Source organism: Hippocampus zosterae, chromosome 8 (assembly GCF_025434085.1).
Source record: "Hippocampus zosterae strain Florida chromosome 8, ASM2543408v3, whole genome shotgun sequence".
In the NCBI taxonomy this organism is placed as follows: domain Eukaryota; kingdom Metazoa; phylum Chordata; class Actinopteri; order Syngnathiformes; family Syngnathidae; genus Hippocampus; species Hippocampus zosterae.
This window is the reverse complement of record NC_067458.1, coordinates 20,455,606-20,476,774: the sequence shown is the minus strand read 5'-3', so window position 1 is coordinate 20,476,774 and position 21,169 is coordinate 20,455,606. Positions and strand designations below refer to the sequence as shown.

The 21,169-nt window shown below is 44.1% G+C and overlaps 2 protein-coding genes across 6 annotated transcripts in view; both read right to left on the bottom strand.

Moving 5' to 3' along the window:
• Nucleotides 1–374: 374 nt before the first annotated feature.
• nrl (neural retina leucine zipper) lies at nt 375–9,150 on the bottom strand. Its single transcript, XM_052074133.1, has 5 exons — nt 8,660–9,150; nt 6,671–7,378; nt 6,295–6,594; nt 4,133–4,348; nt 375–3,300 (listed from the first exon to the last, which is right to left on the bottom strand). Exons 2-5 carry the CDS (start codon nt 7,238–7,240, stop codon nt 3,139–3,141), a joined length of 1,248 nt encoding a protein of 415 aa, XP_051930093.1. The 5' UTR covers nt 7,241–7,378; nt 8,660–9,150; the 3' UTR covers nt 375–3,138.
• Nucleotides 9,151–10,319: 1,169 nt separating this feature from the next.
• Nucleotides 10,320–21,169, bottom strand: part of LOC127606095 (capping protein, Arp2/3 and myosin-I linker protein 3-like) — a 33,437-nt gene continuing 22,587 nt past the window's right edge. The window contains exons 36-42 of one of the 5 annotated variants that reach the window (XR_007963736.1): nt 20,780–20,880; nt 20,581–20,704; nt 19,190–19,261; nt 18,966–19,073; nt 17,944–18,226; nt 17,626–17,723; nt 10,320–10,834 (exon numbers count right to left, since the gene is read on the bottom strand). Coding sequence is in view for 2 of the 5 variants with exons in the window: in XM_052074112.1 (XP_051930072.1) it covers nt 18,186–18,226; nt 18,966–19,073; nt 19,190–19,261; nt 20,581–20,704; nt 20,780–20,880 (446 nt within the window). In the remaining 3 variants the exon portion in view is untranslated. Of the gene's footprint in view, nt 10,835–16,230; nt 16,741–17,625; nt 17,724–17,830; nt 18,227–18,965; nt 19,074–19,189; nt 19,262–20,580; nt 20,705–20,779; nt 20,881–21,169 lie in introns of those variants that run through there. The other 4 variants (XR_007963735.1, XR_007963734.1, XM_052074112.1 and 1 more) reach the window with 4 other exon arrangements.

Genomic DNA, 21,169 nt, shown 5'->3' with positions numbered 1-21,169 from the left:
ACATGAAAAAAATTTTATTTTTCAAAAATAAAAAGTCACAATTTCCTGGGAATCAATTCACAATATTTGGAGAATAGTCAGTAGTTAAAAAAAGTCGCACTATTATGAAGAATAAGTTGCAAAATAAAATATGATGAAAATCGTATTTTGTTCAGAGAATTTAAAGTCATAAAATGTGTGGGAAAAAAATTGCAACTGTTTGGAATAAATTTGGAATTTTACCCGAGTCATCAAAATAATACTGTAGTTTCACGAAAACAAAATCAGCATCTTTGGACTTTTACTCATTAAAAGTACGGCTATCTATTTGTATTATTATTATTGTTATTTTTTTTAAAAAAATGTTTTACACAAAATACCAGCGAGTCTGAGTATATGATAACGTAGGTCAAGTTTATTTGCTGTGAAACCACACTACAGCAGGAGCGAGAAGCCTTCACAGTGGCCGTCGTCATTTTGTGTTCCGGCTAAAACCAAGAGTAAGAAAGTCCAATACACACTCATCAGATCAAATGAATGATTAGAATCAGCACAAAATTAAAAACAATCAATAAATACTGAATAAATAAGTGAATAAATAAAACAGCACCTCATTTATTCTACGCCCAAAGGAAATAAATAGCTCGAACGCATCCGCCCTGTCGATAATTTCATGAGTCGATTACTTTTTCGCTGCATTGACATCCCTGTGTCATTACTTTTGATCGAGACCCAAGCACCAGACGGGAATTTTTGAGCACTCAGTTTCTCGATTTTGCCAAGGTCATTTATCCTGATGAATAATTGTATTTTAGCACATCCAATCACAACACGCCAAACTTCACTCAATAGCGCCCCCCACTGGGAAAATAGAGGGGGAAAAAAAATCTGCCACGGAAACCAGTTTGGCCAATCGACGGCTAAATAGGTTGGTCTTGTCTACCACAGAAAGACGCATAAAAAAGGCTCGAGGACGCACAGTTGAAATTCAACAGGAAGTCGGCCATTTTGGTTTGAATTCTAGTAAACGGGGAGAAAAAAACGAGCCCTGAACAAAAGTTTGCTGATGGACACCAATTTGGGTAGACAGGTCGAAATTCCTGAAAGAGTTTTGGCCTCTGACTTAAAAAAAATCAGCTACTCAAGGATTCACTCAAAAAGTTTTGTCAAATCCGATCAGTCCTGAACACAATCCTCCAAAAACACACTCAGTAGCGCCCCCTGGAGAGTTAGAAAAAGCCCCTGACATCAGTTTTGAGCAAATCGACATGAAATTTGGTGTACATGTCTGTTTTAACAGGACACATGGCAAAGTCTCTCGAACCCAAGCCCGAAATCGAACAGTAAGTCGGCCATTTTGGACTTTGATGAACGCCGACGAGAGATTTGGTCCAAATGAGCCACAGACCGAAGCAGGTAGCCTCAACAGATTTTTTTTTTTTTTTTTTGTGGAGCACAGTGTCAAAGTTTGATGATCATTTTGGCTTGAAAAAAAGGGAGGTGCGAGGGCTTGCCTGTGGTCAATTTGATGCCAAGGGTAGCTCAGAAGCGGACATATGCACACAAATCACACACTCTGCTGCGATAACCCTGGCAAAGATCAGCACACCTTTCAAGCAGCAGCTTTTTTTGTTGTTGTTTTTTTTTATGTACAAAACCAAAACACAAAATAGCATAATGAACCCACCCCCACCCCCCCTCGCTCCCACACCCGAAAAAAAAGGTGCTTCTTGTTCCGACTTGAGCACAAAAGTCCCAGATAGATTCCCATCGTACATTCTTCAATCTAACACCATCAACCCCCCCCCCCCAAAAAAAAATTAAAAATAAAAAAAGAAGCTGAAACGCTTTGGTAGGCAACTGTGAAATATTAACTGCATGCTGCCGATGCTTCATTCAAACTTCGCAAGCACCACTGCACGACTCACATCTGCTTAAGCAGCCTCTAGTACCATTTATATATGTATACATGTATATGTATATATATATATGTATATCTATATCTATATAGATATACATATATATAAAACTAGATTTGCAGCCTCAAAGCCTTGATTGAAGACGACTATTGGAGGCCGTGAGAACTTTGCATAGATGAAATGTTCAGCAGTGTTCGTGCAAGGTAAGTCCAAAAGTTCAAATTCACTACATGGACAAAAGTATTGGGACGGGCGCCGGCAGTCACAATGAAAGAAAGCATGGAGTCGGTCACCGAAAGTGAGAAAAAACATTTGCAGTGTTATGTCTTGTAAAGGTCGAATATGAAATTATTTGTTGGTGCAACTTTTCCAGGTTAAAGTTTGTCCTGATAATTAATTGGTAATAACATCGGAATAGTCAGAGTACATTTATAATATTACACATCAAAAAGTGTGAATTTGATGTGAATAAAGTGATACTGTAATAGTAGATGAAAATGGAATTACTTTAAGAAAATAAAGTTGTTGTACTGCAAGAATCAAGTTCAAATTTTACATGGTGGGGTTGGGGAAGGGATGATCGTCTTTTGACGTCAAACTGATTTTATGCGTATGAAGTCATAATATTCCGAAAATGAAGTCTGAATTTCAAATGAATAAAGTCAAAAACTAAATAAAAATGATAAATTTGAAAGTGAAGTCAGATTCTCCAGATTAATTCTTTGGGCGGATAAATTCCTCAAGTCATTAAATGTGAATATTATAAGGATAGATTTGTAATATTTGATTAACGCAAATGTGCCATTTTACCCAAACCTGAATATTGAGAGAAAAAACGCCATTTCCTGAAAAGATACTTAAATACCCCCCCCACCCCGCCCCTCCCTCCTCGAAATGATACAAATGCATATTCTCAATTTTTCCTGCACAATATTGCGACTTCATGATCCCAATTTAAACTCCGACTGACGAATGGAGTGATGCGTAAAGCGCGGCGTCCCAAGACTTTTGTTCACATCGCGCAGTCTGTCCCTCTCCGCCGTCGCACCGCCGTCGCCTCAGCGAGTGCAACTATCATTCACAGTGTAGTCAAAAGTGAGTCCAAGCAGCAAAACCAAGTCACGGAACAATCACCGACATCCACGTTTGCGTCCGCGTTGGCTCTTGTCTTTTACTCTCTGCGGTTGTTAGGTTGGAGGATGTGGGGGGAAGGGGTGGGAGGTAGAGGTCAGGGGTCACCTCAGAGGAAGAAGTCAGGGGGCGGCGACGGCGGACTGCCGCCGTTGGCGGCGCGGCCCGTCGAGGCTTCGTTGTGACGGGCGCCGAGGAGCTTCTCGTAGCGGGCCTTGTAGGCGTCTCGCTCCCGCAGCACTCGGGTCAGATCGCACTGGAGCTGCTCCAGCTGGCCGAGACAAAAAAAGGCAGGACGGCGGTTACGACTGTCAGAAAATCTTGCCAGACTTTTGAATCACTTTGGCTTGTTTTTTGTTTTTTTTCTCTCAAGAGATTTGGCGTCAATAGGGACTCGAGCATGAAAAATGGTCTCAAGGGGGTCCCTGGAAGTAAAATCCAGCGCCAGAAGACAGACTTACTTAGCAACATGAAATTAGGTGGCGAGGTCCGAGATGATTCGATGTACAAGAGAGTCTCAAGAAGCATTGTAAAACGTACAAGGTCAGTTATTTAGTTTTTCAAACAAAAACAAAGTGACCCTTTGGTCCAGTGGTTAGCGCGTCGACCTCACAGTGAGTGCAGGGTTCGATTCCCGAGTTTACAGGTTTTGCGTGGGTTTTCTCCGGGTACTCTGGTTTCTTCCCACATTCCAAAAAACATGCATGGCAGGCTAATTGAACACTCCAAAAATGTCCCCAAGTGTGAGTGTGAGCGCAAATGGTTGTTTGTCTCTATGTGCCCTGCGATTGGCTGGCAACCGGTTCAGGGTGTCCCCCCGCCTACTGCCCGAAAATGACCCTTGTGACGATAAAGCGGATCAGAAAATGGATGGATGGATGGAATGCCACAAAATCTTCGACTACGCGTTTGTTTCAATTCCAGTTAATTTGTGTTGGAGTGCCAACTCCAATGTTTTTTTTGGGAGAATGTCTTTCTTCACCAGTTACAGTACATTTGCTGTGCGAACGATGGCTAACTCCTTCTATTTCCCACTTACTGCACTGCTTTTTTTTGTTTGTTTGTGTACAAATTGTCGCAGGCCAAGCGCACCGCCGATGTACCTGTTGCGTGAGCACGTGTTTCTCCGACTCCAGGGCGTGGCGGTGCTGTAGGCGCTTGTAGCGGCACGACTGGGCGTAGCCGCGGTTCTTTAGCGTGCGCCGCTTCTGCTTCAGGCGCACCACCTCGTCCTTGCTGACGCCGCGCAGGTGGCGGTTGAGCTCGCGCACCGACAGGCTCACCAGTTGCTCATCAGAGAAGCGATCGTTCCCGCCGCACTGCAAAACACCACGGAGTCATTCTTTTTTTCCTCACTCTTGCGGAAGATCATGAACAATGCGTTGAATCTACGGTTGGGGGGTTCACAGCGGATGTTTGTTTGTCGATGGGGAGGGGGTGCGGGTCATTTTCGCTGTCCCATAATCTGTCACGTAATCTGACATAAGTGTGCCTGACAGTTATCGGGATTACGCGCGGCAATAATAGCAGATATTAATACAAGACTGAACCGTACTCCACATCGAGCTCAAAGAGATCCACCGAGACATCCAAGTGTAAAATTGAAATGGCGGTCTTTTGAATATTAAATATGTCGGCCAGTTAGTGATTATACAATGAAAGAAAAGAATCCAAATCACAAAAACTAATTTAATGCAGTTTTCCTGACCACACATTTTTGTAAGGGGGCGAAAGTTAACGAGACGCCGCAACAAAGAAACTTTAGACGATATAGACCAGGGGTCCCCAACCCCCGGTCAGCGGACCGATGCCGGTCCGTGGGACATTTGGTACCGGGCCACACAGAATGAATAAATTATGTACATCATTTCCGTTTTAAGCTCCGGCCTCCCTGTGTGGAGTTTGCATGTTCTCCCCGGGCCTGCGTGGGTTTTCTCCGGGTGCTCCGGTTTCCTCCCACATTCCAAAAACATGCGTGGCAGGCTGATTGAACACTCTAAATTGTCCCTAGGTGCGAGTGTGGGCGTGGATGGTTGTTCGTTTCTGTGTGCTCTGCGATTGGCTGGCAACCGATTCAGGGTGTCCCCCGCCTACTGCCCGGAGACGGCTGGGATGGGCTCCACCACCCCCCGCGACCCTAGTGAGGATCAAGCGGCTCGGAAGATGAATGAATGAATGAATGAATGAATGAATGAATGAATGAATTTCCGTTTTATTCATTTCAGAATCTGAAATATGTTTTAATTTGGAAGATTTAGCGGATTCTCCGTTACATCCGTCTACAGTATGTCACTCTTGACTCAGGTGACGCCGCTAAAATGAAACCCAGGAGCTAGTAAAATGAGTAAAAAAAACAAACGTCTTTGGAAAGTTTCTTTGGGAAGGGGAAAAGGCCCAGCTAGGTGACATTTAATAGTCCTACAAAAAATCTGGATTTATCTCAACGCACAAAGCCCATTCTACATAATAAACGGCGATGGTGAGTCGTATTTTTCAGGCACTTTGTATTTATTTTGAAGGCAGGTTTTAAACGTTACCATCAGAGTGTTGCGGCCATATAGGACGGTCCTTTTGTCATGATTATTATTCTGTTTCGGAAAATACCGTCGATTTCATGCGGGTCATATGATATTATTTTGTTGTTTTTATCTGTCACACCTTCAAGGACAGCCCCTGAAAATATTATTTGAGATTAAACCGGTCAACCGTGGGGCAAAAAAGGTTGGGGACCGTCGATTTAGAAGACCGATTACATTTTTAACCGCCATTAATGCCGAACTTGCCGATAACAAATCCGAGTCCACCCCCGAAGTGAAACTGCCCAAATTGGGCTCAAGTTAGCACGTTGGCTTCACAGTGCAGAGGTACCGGGTTCGATTCCAGCTCCGGCCTCCCTGTGTGGAGTTTGCATGTTCTCCCCGGGCCTGCGTGGGTTTTCTCCGGGTGCTCCGGTTTCCTCCCACATTCTAAAAACATGCGTGGCAGGCTGATTGAACACTCTAAATTGTCCCAAGGTGTGAGTGTGAGTGCGAATGGTTGTTCGTTTCTGTGTGCCCTGCGATTGGCTGGCAACCGATTCAGGGTGTCCCCCGCCTCCTGCCCGAAGACAGCTGGGATAGGCACCAGCACCCCCCGCGACCCTAGTGAGGATCAAGCGGCTCGGAAGATGAATGAATGAATGAATGAATGAATGAATGAAAAAAAATGCGATTGTCGTCGCGACTTTGCATGTTTCGATGGCGTCAAATGTTTGCTTTCGACCCACCTGAGCGACTTGCGGGTGATGATGATGATGATGATGGTGATGGCCGCCGTGCGCGGGGTGATGAAGGTGGTGCTGATGGTGGTGGTGATGCTGAAGGGGGAGGAGGCGGCCCTGGGGGCTGAGAGGTTGCGGGTAGGGGGCCGGCCCCACGGAGGCGGCGGCGCCGGGCAGCGACGGGTTGGACAGGAAGACGAGCGGCCGTTGGCACGCGTCGCCGCCCTTGGGGCAGGACGCGTCGCCGCCGCTGTCGCTGCCCGAGTCTCCCAAGGTGCTGTTGGAGCTCTGAGAAAGACCTGGAAACTGAAGACAAGAGAGGGATTCGTACTCGACACTCCAGAGGGTAAATTACGATCCAACTCTCGAGCTGTTTTGGTACCTGGGAGCTGACGGCGGCAGCGGCCGAGTTCAGCAAAGCCTCCACGGCGTCTTCGCAGCCCAGGAAGCCGTTGACGGGCGCCCGCTCTCTGTCGCCAAGGGCGCCCAGGAGGGTGGCAGGCCCCGGGACCTCTCCGCCAAACTGCTGCTGCAGGGCCGCAAACCAGATCAGATCTTCCAGCGAAGCCGGGCCGGGGCCTTGAGGCGGGCCGGCGTGGCCCGGGCTGCCGTCCGCGTTCCCCTGAGAAGTGACGCTGGACGTGAAGCCGGAGAGCGGGAAGGAGATGGAGGACGAGGATGACGAGAGCGAGGACGAGCCCGACGGCGGCGGGTGGGCGTCGCTCAAAGTGGGCGAGGGCGGCAACGAGTCGTAAGGGCTCGAGCTCAAGCTGGAGTCCGGCGGAGGGTGGCCGGCGTACGGCGAGCCGCTCGCTTTGGGGTACCCGCATTGAGCGGAGAGCGGCGGCGTGTCGGGTTTCACCTCGAACTTGAGGAGGTCAAAGTCGTTGAGGTACTCCATGGCCAGCGGGCTCGGGGGGAGCGAGTTCATGGGGAGGGAGGGCGAGGACATGATGTCTGCTGTCCCGTCAGGAATGCTGGGAAATCCGCCGGAGAGCCTCCGGGTGGCTCATAGACGGCGGCGGCGGCGGCAGGCAGGACGAGTGAGGATCTCGCTCGCTTTCGGGCTTTGCGGTGCGTTTCTCGGGTGCTGAAGTGAGTCAAGGCAGAAAAATGAAAAAAAAAAAAGTTATTTTGGCAAGCCATCCATCCATCTTTTCGGGACCACTTCAGTCGCCACTCAACCGATAAAGCATTCAAAGTCGTATTCACAAAACATCACCATGACAGAAACTGTCGATTGTTAAAAAAATAAAAAATAATACTGTAATAATAATCATGGAGCTGTGTCAGCCATTGATGTGCGCGACCGCGTTTCATCAAAATGTGTGCTTGAATCCCACGAACGACCAGCAAAGTCAACTTCTGAAGATTTGAAGGAAAAAGAACGACTTGGATGTCTTACGTCAGAGCGACTATTGATCAGACACGTGAATAGACGTGTTGAGGAGCGCGATAACTCGAAGAGGGCTTAATCATTTTTGACACAAAGATTCACAAGTCTCGCGGGCCAAATCCAATTAACGTCAGACGCTTAATCCACAGGGGACACTTTCGACGGCAACGCGAGCGCACTTCTATTGTAGCCAAACAACTGTTTTTTTGTTTTTAACGAGAAAATAGAACATCTCATATTTGTAGCGGGTCACGTTGACCCATCAAGATATCAAGTCAAGTACAACTTTATTGTCAAATGTGCAACTTGCGAAGCACAGATGACATTGTCTCCCTCTTAAACAGACAACGAGAGGAGCCGCTGCGGGTGCCGTCCGCGAACACTTAACGTAAAATGACAAAATAATACAATAGATCAAACAGATGCGAGGTTTCTGCCAGCGATATGTAACAACAGAGCGACATTTATTTTTCTACATTTTGGTTTGGAATCCAACTAAAGTGGTGCAGTGTTACTTTTGGTTATTTTTTAAAATGCAGAATCCTATTTCCCGCATTATTAAAGTGCACTGAGGACCGTTCAATTCACAGCGGGTCATATTGACCCGAGAACATGGAAAATGGGGGTGGGGTTAAAGACTCCTAGTTTGGTTTACTTTATTCTAACTGCCCTTTTTTTTTCATTGGCTATCATCCATGTTTCTCGTGAGATGACATTCAGGCGTGTTGCAAGCTACGCTACTTAGTCGCTAAAATCCAGGCCTTCAAAAATAGAATGACTGCGGTCAAAATGAAAGTGTAATTAAAAAATAATCCACCTTTGACTTGCCGCCTCTGCGATCCATCTCATTAGTTGGGACCCCTACGGTCTCAAATGAGTCCTTGCTGTGCGAGCAGGCCTCCGCCATCATCATCATCACACACACTCGAAAGTCACACACACGGATGGGAAAAAAAAAGTATGTGATGAACTTACCCTCAGTCATAGAGATGAACGATGAGCTGGGGTGGACATGATGGCACACACAAGCGCGCGCCCAGACACATATACACGCACACACACATATACCCAAAAAAAAAAAAAAAACCCCAATGGACGCACCGACTGCGTGACTGACAGGAGGACACCGAGTGTGTGTGAGCGTGTTAGTGTGTGTGAGTGTCTATCGTGCTCTGTCACTCAGTTCCACTGCCCCCTTCCTTTCTTTCCCGACTGATGCAAATCCCTGTTAGCAACAATCCGACATCCCCTCGCAAGCTGCCCCCGGCCGCCGCGTCCCCTCACGTGGTTAACTTGAATGTGCCCCCCCCCCCCCCCCCTGCTCCATACCAGTACTCCTCCCACCCCCCTTCACTGTTTTTCTCACTCCCTGTGTCGGTCTATCTCTCTTGCGCTTTGTCTGTTTTTTGGGTATCCGGCTACCTGTCAGACTATACATAATACACACACACACCCGCGCACACACACACACAAAGATGGTGTGTACAGCGATGCTGCTGTGTCCTTGACCTCACTTCTAACACACTTGTCGCTCACATTTTTCTTTGGCAGCAAAGTTAGGGCCTTTGGCAAAGCAACTCAGCGTCGCCGCATCGTGGCCACTTGCCGCTACTGCACCCTGCCTCATCTCAGCTCAACTGCTGCGTTTTGGTTCATTGCTCAAGCAACAACTATTGATTGAAATTGGTAGGAATGGATGATATCATAAATATGCAGAGTTTTAATTTGTTTTTCGGATAATGCGTTCTGGATGTCCACAACTGTCGGCGTCTCACTTCTGTAGTCGGAAATCTGAACTGAACTTCTTTGACGCTCACACATGGTGGGCCCAGTGAAAGAGAATTAAAAAAAATATATATACTATTAGTAACAATAACACATTCAAATTAAATTCATGACTCTGAATAATAAAATACAGTCAGTTTTTTAAAAAATATGCCATTTACGTTTACATATGGCTTTAAATTGGGCCCGACATTTCCCGATTCTGTGATCAGGTCAAAAATAAATTCTTATTTTTTAATTTTTAAAAATATTTTTATATGTTTACGTCTGAGTTTTCCAGTTCATTTTCAATTTTGCAATGTAATAATCATAGCTTTTATTTATATGCCACTTGCCTTTTCAAAACAGTCTAATATATCAATAAAATCGTACATAAAAATAATTAAAACGACCAAAATAAATACATGAACAAAGGTTCTCCAAACATTCTAAAGCACAAGCTATCAATTGATCTTATTGGGATGTGACTTAAGCTTCAAATTAAGTTATGAAAAAACGCTTTAGTAATTATTGCTAAATTAAAAAAAAGCGTCAAAAGCATTTCATAGTTGATAACAATGTAATTTGTTAGATAATGATACAATTTGTATGGACTATATGCTAGAGAAATAGATACATAATATGTATAATAATATGTTTAAGATTGACATGATTTGAAAATGCGGAGCAAATTTAAGAGCAACATTTTTATTGTGTTTATTTACAGTGTCACATAAAATGAGTCACGCTAATGAAAAGTGATTGTAGACATAAAATAAAAAAATTTAAAAATTAGTGCGGCCGTATGGAAGATGACTCAAACGTCCACAAGGCGCTTTGTTTTGGTTATCGCACACGAACCCCCCCTCTGTCCTGCCTCTATCTGTTAGACTCAAAATCTGGCAATTAATTCTGTTTCTTCACAAGCCATCTAAGTCGAGAAATGCACAACAAGCATTTTTGGCCGCCAAATTTGCTAATCCGGAGTCTTTGCGCGCGGGTGCGTGTGTGTGTGTGTGTGAGTGTGTGTGTGTGTGTGTGTCTGTGTCTGATAGCAGTGTCTCATGAAGCAGTTAATGATGTTTTTTTTTTTTAAACAAATCTGATTTGTACAAGCAACACTGTGCCGATTCATGAAAAAGGAGACCGCCCATATGTTTTTCAAAGAAGCATTTTTCCGCTCAAAGTCCCAGTTAGTCGTAACTTCCACCCCCTTGTGTTTTAACCTCTTTATCTTTATCTGTTTCCGGAGGAAAGCTTTGCGGCAAAACCAACAGGGCCTCCGGCGAGGACACGGGACAAAAAGAGTGGGAGCCACACAGAGGAACTTACCTCATTGTCCACAGATGCACCATCACCCCTGTTGCGTCTGCGTACAATTTGACCCTGCAGGAGCATCCGAGAATAATGCAAAGTTTCAACCGGCCATTTCATTTACATTTAACTTCATTCTCAAAACAGTTTGGTAAAAAAATAACGCGACATAGCTCAACTTTTTTCATGTATTTATTTGCTCAATCCTCACAAAAAATTGGGTTGGGGTTATGGCTAGGGTTGGGTTAGGATTAGGGTTAAAGTTAGGGTTAGGGTCATGGTTTAGATTTTGTGTTCGGAGGTCAAGGGGCTAGGTTTGGGGTTAAGGCTAGGGTTAGGATTGAATTAGGGTTTAGGTTTAGTGTTAGGGCGAAGGGGATATGGGGTTCAAGTTGGGGGTTAGGGTTTGGGTTAGGGCTAGGTTCGGGTTATGGTTAACGTTGGGTTAGAGTTAGGGTTGGGTTAGGGTTTCAGTTTAGTGTTGGGGTTAGGGTTAGGGTTGGGGTTAAGGAAGGGGTTAGGGTTCGGGCTAGGGCTTGTGTTTAGAGGGTGTAGGTTTAGGGTTTGGGTTAAGGAGTTATGGGGTTAGGGTTAGGGGTTAGGTAAGTATAGGGGTTAGGGTTAAGGCTCGGGTTTAGTGAGGTTTAGAAAACAATCACAACTTTTCGCCGCTCAGTGGTATGGGGGCTTAAAGAGAAACATTTATTTTGCGGGTGGCAGAGAATTAGATGACCAATTTTACAGGCCGGGTGGCCCGGTGGGCCAGTGGTTAGAACGTTGAGCTCACAGTGCAGTGGTCGTGGGTTCGATTCCAGCTCGGGCAATCCTGTGTGGAGTTTGCATGCCTGCGTGGGTTTTCTCAGGGTACTCCGGTTTCCTCCCACATTCCAAAAACATGCATGGCAGGCTGATCGAACACTCTAAAAATGTCCGTGAGTGTGAGCGCGGATGTTTTTTCGTCTCTGTGTGCCCTGCGATTGGCTGGCAACCGGTTCAGGGTGTCCCCCATCTGTTGCCCGAAGACGGCTAAGATAGGCTCTAGCACCCCCGCGACCCTTGTGAGGATAAAGCGGATTGGAAAATGGATGGATGGATGGATGGATATTACAGGCCTCTTGTAAAACGTAGAACGTAGCGGGCCCAATGTGGCTCCTGGGCCATACATCATCGCTTTGGACCGGCCCTTGAAATTTTAGGAGTCGCTCCCCTGCCACCTTCTGTCAATGACAAGCTGACCCGGTCACCTTGCTCCCCTCTTTGATACCCCTCAGCCTTTGTCCTCCGAGCGGCTCTAAAGTTCAAGCGGGGGTCATAAAACAGCAGCAAAGCGAATCTCAAGCTGTTTCTTGACGTACGGGGAACATTGTGAGCGACAGGATGTGAGGCGCGGACACGGTGGTGCTTTGGTAGCGGCGGTGACGCTTTGGGGTGAAGCCACGAGGCGTCAGGGGGCCTCAGGGTCTCCACTAACGCGGCCTGATCCCACAGATACATGACCTAATCCGCACTAACGCCACCGCAAGCATCAAGCTTACACGTCTCATCTCGCAAGCGGCCGGCTCCCGCCCTCGCGCCCCGCAGGAGCCGTCTCCTTCACTCTCTACAGTACGTGCGCACGCATGCAGGCGCAGGCGCACAAAACTGCCGCCCAAAATGCGACATCATTCAGAATTAAAATTTCATTTAGAAAAAAATATATACCAAAGTGCAGTTTATTTTTAAGTAACCACAAAATCCAAAATATGTCTTTTGTTTTTTCAGGGGAGTGTGATGTCAAAATGTTGTTCAAATTCAAAAGATTTTCTTCTTTTTAGGAAAACGCAAGAGATAAATTGAAATAAAAAACGTGTGTCCCCGTTTTTCAAATGCGAAACATTAAGAGTTCACCTTCTTTTTTTTAGTAGCAGATCAAAAGTTTTTTTTTCCAGAAATTGCAAACTTAATAGCTTCTCTTCTTTTTTGGGGGATATTTCAATCTCAGTATCTTGTCTTCTCTCTTTAATTTTTTTTTTTTTTAAACAAACCCATCAAAACTAGCTTCGCTTTACAGGCATCATTCTTCTATTCTTCTCAGAGAAACAATTGTCCAAACGTCTCGCTTACAGGTTTCGTTCTGCTCACTCCCGTGATTTGCGGGGCTCGTGTAACCAATTTGAGTTTTGCCCTGAGATGATACGCCAAAGACGTCCAACTCACATGCTATTTTGAATTTTTCTTTGCGACGTGCGCAAAGAGTACTTTTGATTCATCCGACAAGTGTCAATCAAGTAGAACTGTAAGTAAAACTCAGTGTAGTCCGTGTTTGTTCAATTTAGTGACTGCTGTCCTTGAAAGGGTTAAAGGAAAATGTTTTTTTTTTAGCTTTTTCAGAAATTGCTAACTCTGCGACTTGCCTCATTTTTAAGATAAGTTGGCGGGGGGGGGGGGGGGTTCCCCTGGAAAGTCTACCATATTTTGTCTTCTTTTTAGGAAAATTCAATACAAAATGTTTCCCAGTGTAATTTTTCATCAAAACATCAAAAGTTTGCCTTCTGTTTCAGAAACGGCAAACTTAGTAGCTTCTCTTCCCTTTAGGAGGGGAGAGGGGGGGGGGGGTGGCAACATCAAAGGTTTCTCATCTTTTTCGGAACATACAACATACATAATTGCTAACTCTGAAGCTTCTCTCATTTTTAAGAAACGTTGGTGGTGGTGTTTTTTTTTAGTGTAACATATTTTGTCTTCTTTTTAGGAAAGTTCAATACAAAATGCTTCCCAACATACAACATCCGTAATTTGTCTTCGTTTTCAGAAATAGCAAATCTGAAGATAAGCACTTGGGGAAAATGGATGCATGTTTATTTTGTTTTCCACGTCAAATTCCAATGTCCAGAACTCAAACAATCCCCTTCTGTTGCCATTGTTTTCGGGTTCCAATCGATTTTTCAAGCTGGCCCCCATGACCAATGCAAACTTGTTGATTGTTTATGAATGCGCGGTGAGTTGTCCACACGTGGGTCTTATTGTGAATAGTATTACCAGGCTAGTCATGGGATTAGCGCTGATTGTCCCCCTTGAAACGAGTGTCAGATTAACAGATAGCAACGCCGTCTTCATAAACCGTCTGCAGTGAAGACATAAGCCGCCAAGGATATTACCTCGCCCTCCTCGCGCCTTAGCCCACCTCGGATCGATGTGCTCTCGCGGTGTGCCATCCAATCGATTCATAAAAGCGATGTGGGACCCCCCTGTTGGTCAATCAATAAAAAAGTAAAACGGGAGATGATATTACGGACAATGATTGAAACGATTTCCCCGACACCAATGGATCAATATGTTGACGATCTTGAGTGGTTCCCGGCGTCACGCTGCTGGGTCTGCGGCAGGCTTAAAGTGTAGACGCTGACACGTGCAAACAAATGTGAAGTATTATCTTAATCTGAAGGTATGGAAAAACACACATGGATAAAGAGAGGTGGAAAATCAGGGGGTGCTGGTAGACAGTAGAGGAGGAGGAGGAGGAGAAGAGAGGGATGAAGAGGGATTAAGGTGGTCGATACTCCCAGACTGAGAGATGACACTAAATCTGTTAATTCATTCCCCTTGGTTGCGCAGCCCCTCTACCCCATCACCCCCCTCCCACCACCACCACCACACTTCTTGTTTGCCACATTTCTTCAACTTTATTTTTTTAAACGGAGTTAATTTTTTATAATCTTATTAGAATTCGTTCCAAAGAATACCACATCGCATGACCAGCCCACATCATCCATCATTCATCCTTGTATAGCAAAAGCCCACAGTCCAAAGCATACCACATCATGTCAACGATCTATAAATTCTTTGAACCAAAGGAAAAGCTAATGCTACAAAGCATACCACATTTTACATCATGTATTCATCCTTCCATCTGTTCACCCATCCACTGAAAGGAAAAGCATCTACCAATGCACCCATTGGTCGAAACACACGCAAAGCATACCACACCATATGTTAAACAGCGATCAATGCATCGAAGCTGGTGAGGCAAAGTATACCAAATCGGATTTCAAGTAGCTATTCATCCATCATCTGGCTATCGATTGGAAATACTCTTGATCCAAAGCAAACCACATCAGGTCAAACATGTACCAATCCAGCCGACCATCGATTTGAAGGAAAGCATACGTCATCATATGCAAAAACATGAATTGATCTTTACATTGATTAATTCATCCATTAAAAGAAAAAAATCATGATCCAACGCATACTACATAATGTCACACATCTATCAAACCATGCTTTTATCTTGAAAACAATTTAAAAAAATACACGATTCATATTATACCATATGCAGAAAGCTACCATGCATTCACCTAAGGTCATGCTTATGATCCAAAGCATACCACAACAAAGTCAAACATGTATCCATCCACAGGACAGAAAAAAGGCTTATGCCCCAAAGCACTTTAAATGTCGGTAGGTTGGATGAGTTGGAAGTCATTGACTTAATTCTAAACACGGCCACATTCTCAGTTATAAGAGGGTGTGCACACTTGTGCAACCACATCAAATGCTTGTTTTTACGTTCCTTATCAATCATAAAGAAAGAGCCTGTTCTTCTCCCATGCATTGTAATGTCGTCATGGTGCTCACAGCTGCTAGCTTACCGTGGGGACTCCGCGGCATCCCCATGAGGGAGGCGGTTCCCATGGCGACCGAGTGCGGCAGATCACTTGTGACCTTTTGCAGGCGTGATCGGCAAACATGTTCAGAGCACTCTGCAGCTCATCACTGCCTGCATGGACGGATCTCTACTCCTGGTCATTCACTTGCCGTTTTCCAAGTTTTCTCTGTTTTTTTTTTTGTGCACGTGTATTTTTAGTACAAAAAAAAATCATTGATAAATAGAAGAAAATTGATAATAATATCAATAATTTCAAAAATACTGTATATAAATATTTTTATATAAATATAAAAAAATATATATAAAAAAAACAAAATGTATTCACTTGCTTTTTTTTCTTAAATATGAATTGCCTATTTGTTTTATTACGTTTTAAACTTTGGATGAATCTTGTCTGTATACACACATCGATGAATTCTATTCCATTTGTTTTTCCAATTTGGGCCATAACGTAACTGGATCCATTTGTGTTGATCCTCTACCCACACACACAATCTCTCTTTCCAGCTTCCTTCCCCTACGTTGCCTGGCAACCCCCGAAGAAGGATGATGTGCAAGAGGAAAATCTTTAGGGGTCATTCTGAGAGAGAGAGAGAGAGAGAGAGAGAGAGAGAGAGAGAGAAAGAGAGAGAGAGAGAGAGAGAGAGACAGAGAGAGAGACTGGGCGACAAAGATGGAGAGAGTTTAAAAGTTCATGGCACGGCTCACCCAACTTGTTACCAAGAAAAGCGCAAAACCGTAATTTGAAGCCCTAACCATTGTTTGACATCTTAACTTCCGTCTTGAAAGCCTAAGTGAGAACCCTCCCTCCAGCCTTAACTTGATGCCCCAGTTCAGGTTTGAAACTAATTTAAAACCCCAAGCCTTGAAACCCTAATCCTTGTTTCGGACCCTAACTCGAAACATCAATTCTGTCTTGAAACCCAAATTTGGATCACAAACCCCCGACTCTGTCTTAATTAATTTGTAACCCTAGACCATATTGTAAAGCCTAACTTGATACCACAATCCTCTCTGGAAACCCCAATGCTGAATTCTCACCCCCGTTTGAAACCCGTGTGTGTTGTCAATCTTATTTCTGACTCATTACAACAGAAATGGAGAAAAGGTCAGGGCAACAGTTACCCATGACAACCAGGAAGGCTGCAGTTGTGTACGAATGTGTCTGTGTGTCCAGCACCTGCCTCCGTCTAGTCGTAGTACTCAGTCGCCCCCTGCTGTTCCATTTTCTCCATCTTGTGGTGGGAAATGCTGTCGCCTTGCCAACACAGGAAGGGTGGCGGGTGGGGCGGGAGGGCTGACATTGTTACTGAGGTGTATAAATAGCATCCACCTAGGATGGTGAAAATCAAAGCGGCCGCGCTTTACACAGAAAAAGCTTGTGAGCGTTTAAGTCTTTAAAGGCTCAAAATGGACCTTTTGGTTTTCATCCAGGCCGGTGGACTAATGGCAGATAATGGGGCAATTTGCACTTTGATTTGGCAAAGTCATGAATAAATAGTACAAGTAGAGAATATGAAGCCCATATGTGTGCACTTTTTTTTTTCAAAACATACCGAAATGACAAAATTAAATGGAAATTACATAATTAAATACTATTTGGAACTTCTGTTACGTCAATTCATGAGACTTTGTGCTGCTACGTCTGAATTGCGCACCTTAGGAAATCTGGGCACTGGGAGAAAATTCCACGAAGAAGAGTTTCAAGGACCTTTCAGTAGGCTATAGTAATATTTGTCATTTTTTTTTGTGTTAGTATTGGTATATTGTCTGTTTACATGTGTTGCTCCACAGTTTGTGTCAAATATCCATTCCTGAAAGGGTCACAACCCAGTGACTCCGATGTTATTCCTTTGTCCATTGTTGGTGTTTTGCATTGTTTGTTAACATTAAACTAAAACGGTTTATTCTGAGGTGGGGAACGTTTAAATGTCACGATGTTCAGCTTATATTATGTCATAATTTTTTTTTAAATGGTAGATTTTTGCTGATTACAAAAATGTTAATATCAGCTTATTTAACCATACACACTCTCACGCGTGTGAGACACACACACACACACACACACACCTCTATTTTCACTGGAAAAGTTTTTTATCGCAAATAATAGTTGTAACATGAGGGTTAAAGAGAAACCAACATCACAAAGAGAGAAAAGTAGCACAAGCTGACTGAGTGGAATTGAAAATATATCTCAATCATTTGAAATAACACTTACAATTCAGCAATTAAGGATGGGTTTGGTATTGGGGAGCCTGACCTCAAGTCCATGGCGTGCCTTTGGCAGCTAGTAAGACAGCAGAGTCACAATTGTTCCTGTAGTTGGATGAATGGACACAACTAATAAGCAAAAAAATAATGAGTTAAAAAAAAGGGGGAGTACAATTCCAAAGCAAAGTACAAATACGGTTCGGCAAAAGCAGTTTACCCATTCCATATTTATTCGTACATTCATTCATACAGTGTGTTTGAGGTTTAGTGGGAGTACTCATCCACCAAATTGATTTTTTTCTCTCTCTATAAAATATAATGTCACCTTTCAGATATAAATCCTCAAGTCGTTTCAAGGCAGTCGGCTGTGTTGGCGGGCACTGCATACGTAGAAATCACATTCTATTATTACTTTTAAAAAAAAAAGCATTTTACAAGCCACGAGTCGGGATCGGGGTCGATGATAAAGATTTGAGGGGGTCTTTTCAAGAGGCAAACACTGTTAAATGAGTGGAGCAGAATAATGTGTGTGAATGTGTGTGTGTTATCCACCCTGCCGGGACATCATCACACCAGCTCGCTGTGACCGGGTGCTGTGTTGAAACTGTCTGTGAAATACAAACAAATAATAAGATGCTTTCATGTCAAATATAATAAATCCAGTTCATCACACTGCCATGTAAAGTTGTGCTAAAAACCATGGTGGGTGTAAAATTACTTAATACTTTAAAATGTTATTGTAAATAAAAAAAACATTTCAAGGTGAATTATTGAATTGATCATCAAACTTCGCTCTTCTCACATTAAGGCAAGACAGGGGAAAAAAAAGCATGATAACATCTGCCCAGGGCGATTTCCCAAGTAGGAGTTCAAGCTCTGTAATTTGCTCAACATGGCCATTACAAACCAAAATGGCTGACTTATGGTTCAATTTAGAGCGTGGCTCCTCGAGGCCTTTTCTTGAATTTTGTTATGATAGATATTTGTCCACCAAATTTGTTGTTTGATATTTCAATCTGCTGTGGGTGGCTATTTTTGTTCCTTCTAAATTTGTAAGGGGGCATTACCGAGGCAGCCATTGATGTGGATGTGGAAATGAACTTCCTGTTCAATTCCACATCCACCCAATTTTGTATTGATCGCTAAATCAGGTGTCGGCGGTTAATTTTTCGAACTTTGCAAAGAGCGTTACTGAGTGAGAAATTGGTGGCTACATTTTTAAATCGTGGAAATCTCAACACGGGCACTACAACAGAGGAGAAACACCACGCGAACAATGTTGCATGCTTGCACAATCACACACAGAGACATGCGTACACATGCTGTATATAAAAAGCAGACATGTACCAGACAAGTCCAGCGACTTATTTCTGTTTTGAGGCATTCTAGGCTTTTTTTCGGGGGGTTTGCGATTTGGGGGCTTCTCAATGTTATCGGGGCTGTCCCTGTCCGTGCCTGAGTTGACCGAGGACATGAAGGAGATACGGGGCATGTGTTAGCAAGATACAAAATGGTCTGCACATACGGTAACATTGACATAGAGACTTTTTAACCACATCCTTCGGCGATACCTGCGTCGCACGACATGGCTTTTCTGTTCCTCTGGGGCTTGACGGGTGCCTGAGGTCGCAATCCTTCTTCGCCTGAGTGAGTGACACCAAATCATCGGATGGCACTGTTAGGTTGTTTCACACCAAACTCATCCAAGCACACTTGAGTGATTCATTCACTGCAAACCCCTTTGTCACGGGTCAAACTGGCCCATATTAAAGCTTGAAAAAATGTTCATCTGATGAATGGGGCCTTCACACTCCCGTTGTCATGGCGATTCTTCAAAATGATCAACTTTGACAATATACTCCATTGACATTAGATGTCATAGACAAGAAAATGCATGGCAGTGTCGCACCACTCCTCTATCTAGGATGGGTTTTCTGGAGGTAGTTTCAAATCTAATTTCATGCTGTTTTTCATTGCAACAGAAAACAAAATTAATACATATATTAATAATTAGTCATTCAACCATCCGCGCTCACACACCTCGGGACAATTCTGAGTGTTCAATCAGTCTGAGCTTCATGTTTTTGGAATGTGGGAGGAAACCGGAGTACCCAGAGAAAACCCACGCAGGTCCAGGGAGAACATGCAAACTCCACACAGGGAGGCCGGAGCCAGAATCGAATACACGACTTCTGCACTGTGAGGTCAACGCGCTAACCACTGGTCCACCGGGCCACCCGACTTTATTTCATGAAGTTTTATTCTGATGCTTATTGTCAATCCTGACACAGCTTTCCCGCGGGCAACCAAGATCTATCCCAGCAGTCTTTGGGCAGTCGGCGGGGTACACCCAGAAACGGTTGCCAGCCAATCGCAGGGCACACATAAACCCCAAAAACATTCACACTTACAAACAGGTAAAAAAACCCAATAAATAATAATAATCGGATCTATTTTACATGATATCGATCAACTGCAATTCACATGATCAGTCCTGAGGACATGAGAAAAAGTCTCAGTGACCCATAAGGAAAACCATCACAATTCCAAGTCGAACTTCTACTTGAGAATTTCCTCAAATGAAACTTGTGTCCTAAACAGACAAGCAACATAACACTGTCAAGCTTTTTTTTTGCCTAAGCCATCTGATACAGGCCGTGTATCTTGTCAATGTTTGATGATTATTTTTAAGTATTCGCTCTGAGAATTAGAGCACAAGGGCCAGTGAATCGCATTTATTTTTGTCGTTCCAAGACAGGATGTCATTTTCACCACAGCCTGTTTCGAGCAACGTGGGATATAGGCTATTTCTAAGTCGACAACATTGACAAAGCTGTCATTGTGACTGTCACCTATTTGTCCCTCTGCGCTTCTAAGCGGCTGCGCGAAAATAACAAGAACGACATTTAAAAGGAGACTGTGAGGCTGAAATTCCAACAAGAGTCGTTTTGTTTTCACCGACCTTGACTGGCAGCTCTGTCAGGCAGCCCGTGCACAGATCTGCCAAACGGCGGGGGCAAAGGTGGAGGGGGCAAGCTCCTCTCCGGAGCCGGGTCTTTCATGAAAGTCACGTATGACGTCTTTGGCTGTTGAAACCCGATGAGAAAAGCAAGTAAATTGGCGAGCAAACCAAAAGAATATCTGTCGTCACTGCCTCACACCTTTTCTGGAATCGGCGGCGGTTGACCCTCCGAATCTCTTCTTTTTTCCTGGTCCTTCTTGTCCAACTTGGCTGGATCGCTTTCTCCATCGGCATCCTCTTCTGCAGCAACAGAGGAACAGTCATTGTTGTATTTTGTGTTCTCCCACCCCAAGGATTTTCACACAAATCAGAAATACTTGTAAATATAAATCTTAGTGGTGCTCATTGAGGGCTTCGATATGAGGTGCGTGTAGTTGGCAGTAAATCGACAATTATAGCAATACTCACAGGCATGAATTATTTCCAACCAAGTCGCAACTATAACAAACAAGAACCATTGATAGTTCGTTTTGTTTGCAGCAACCTGACAGACAGGCGGAGTCCCGCTGACAGGGTTGGGACTTCGATT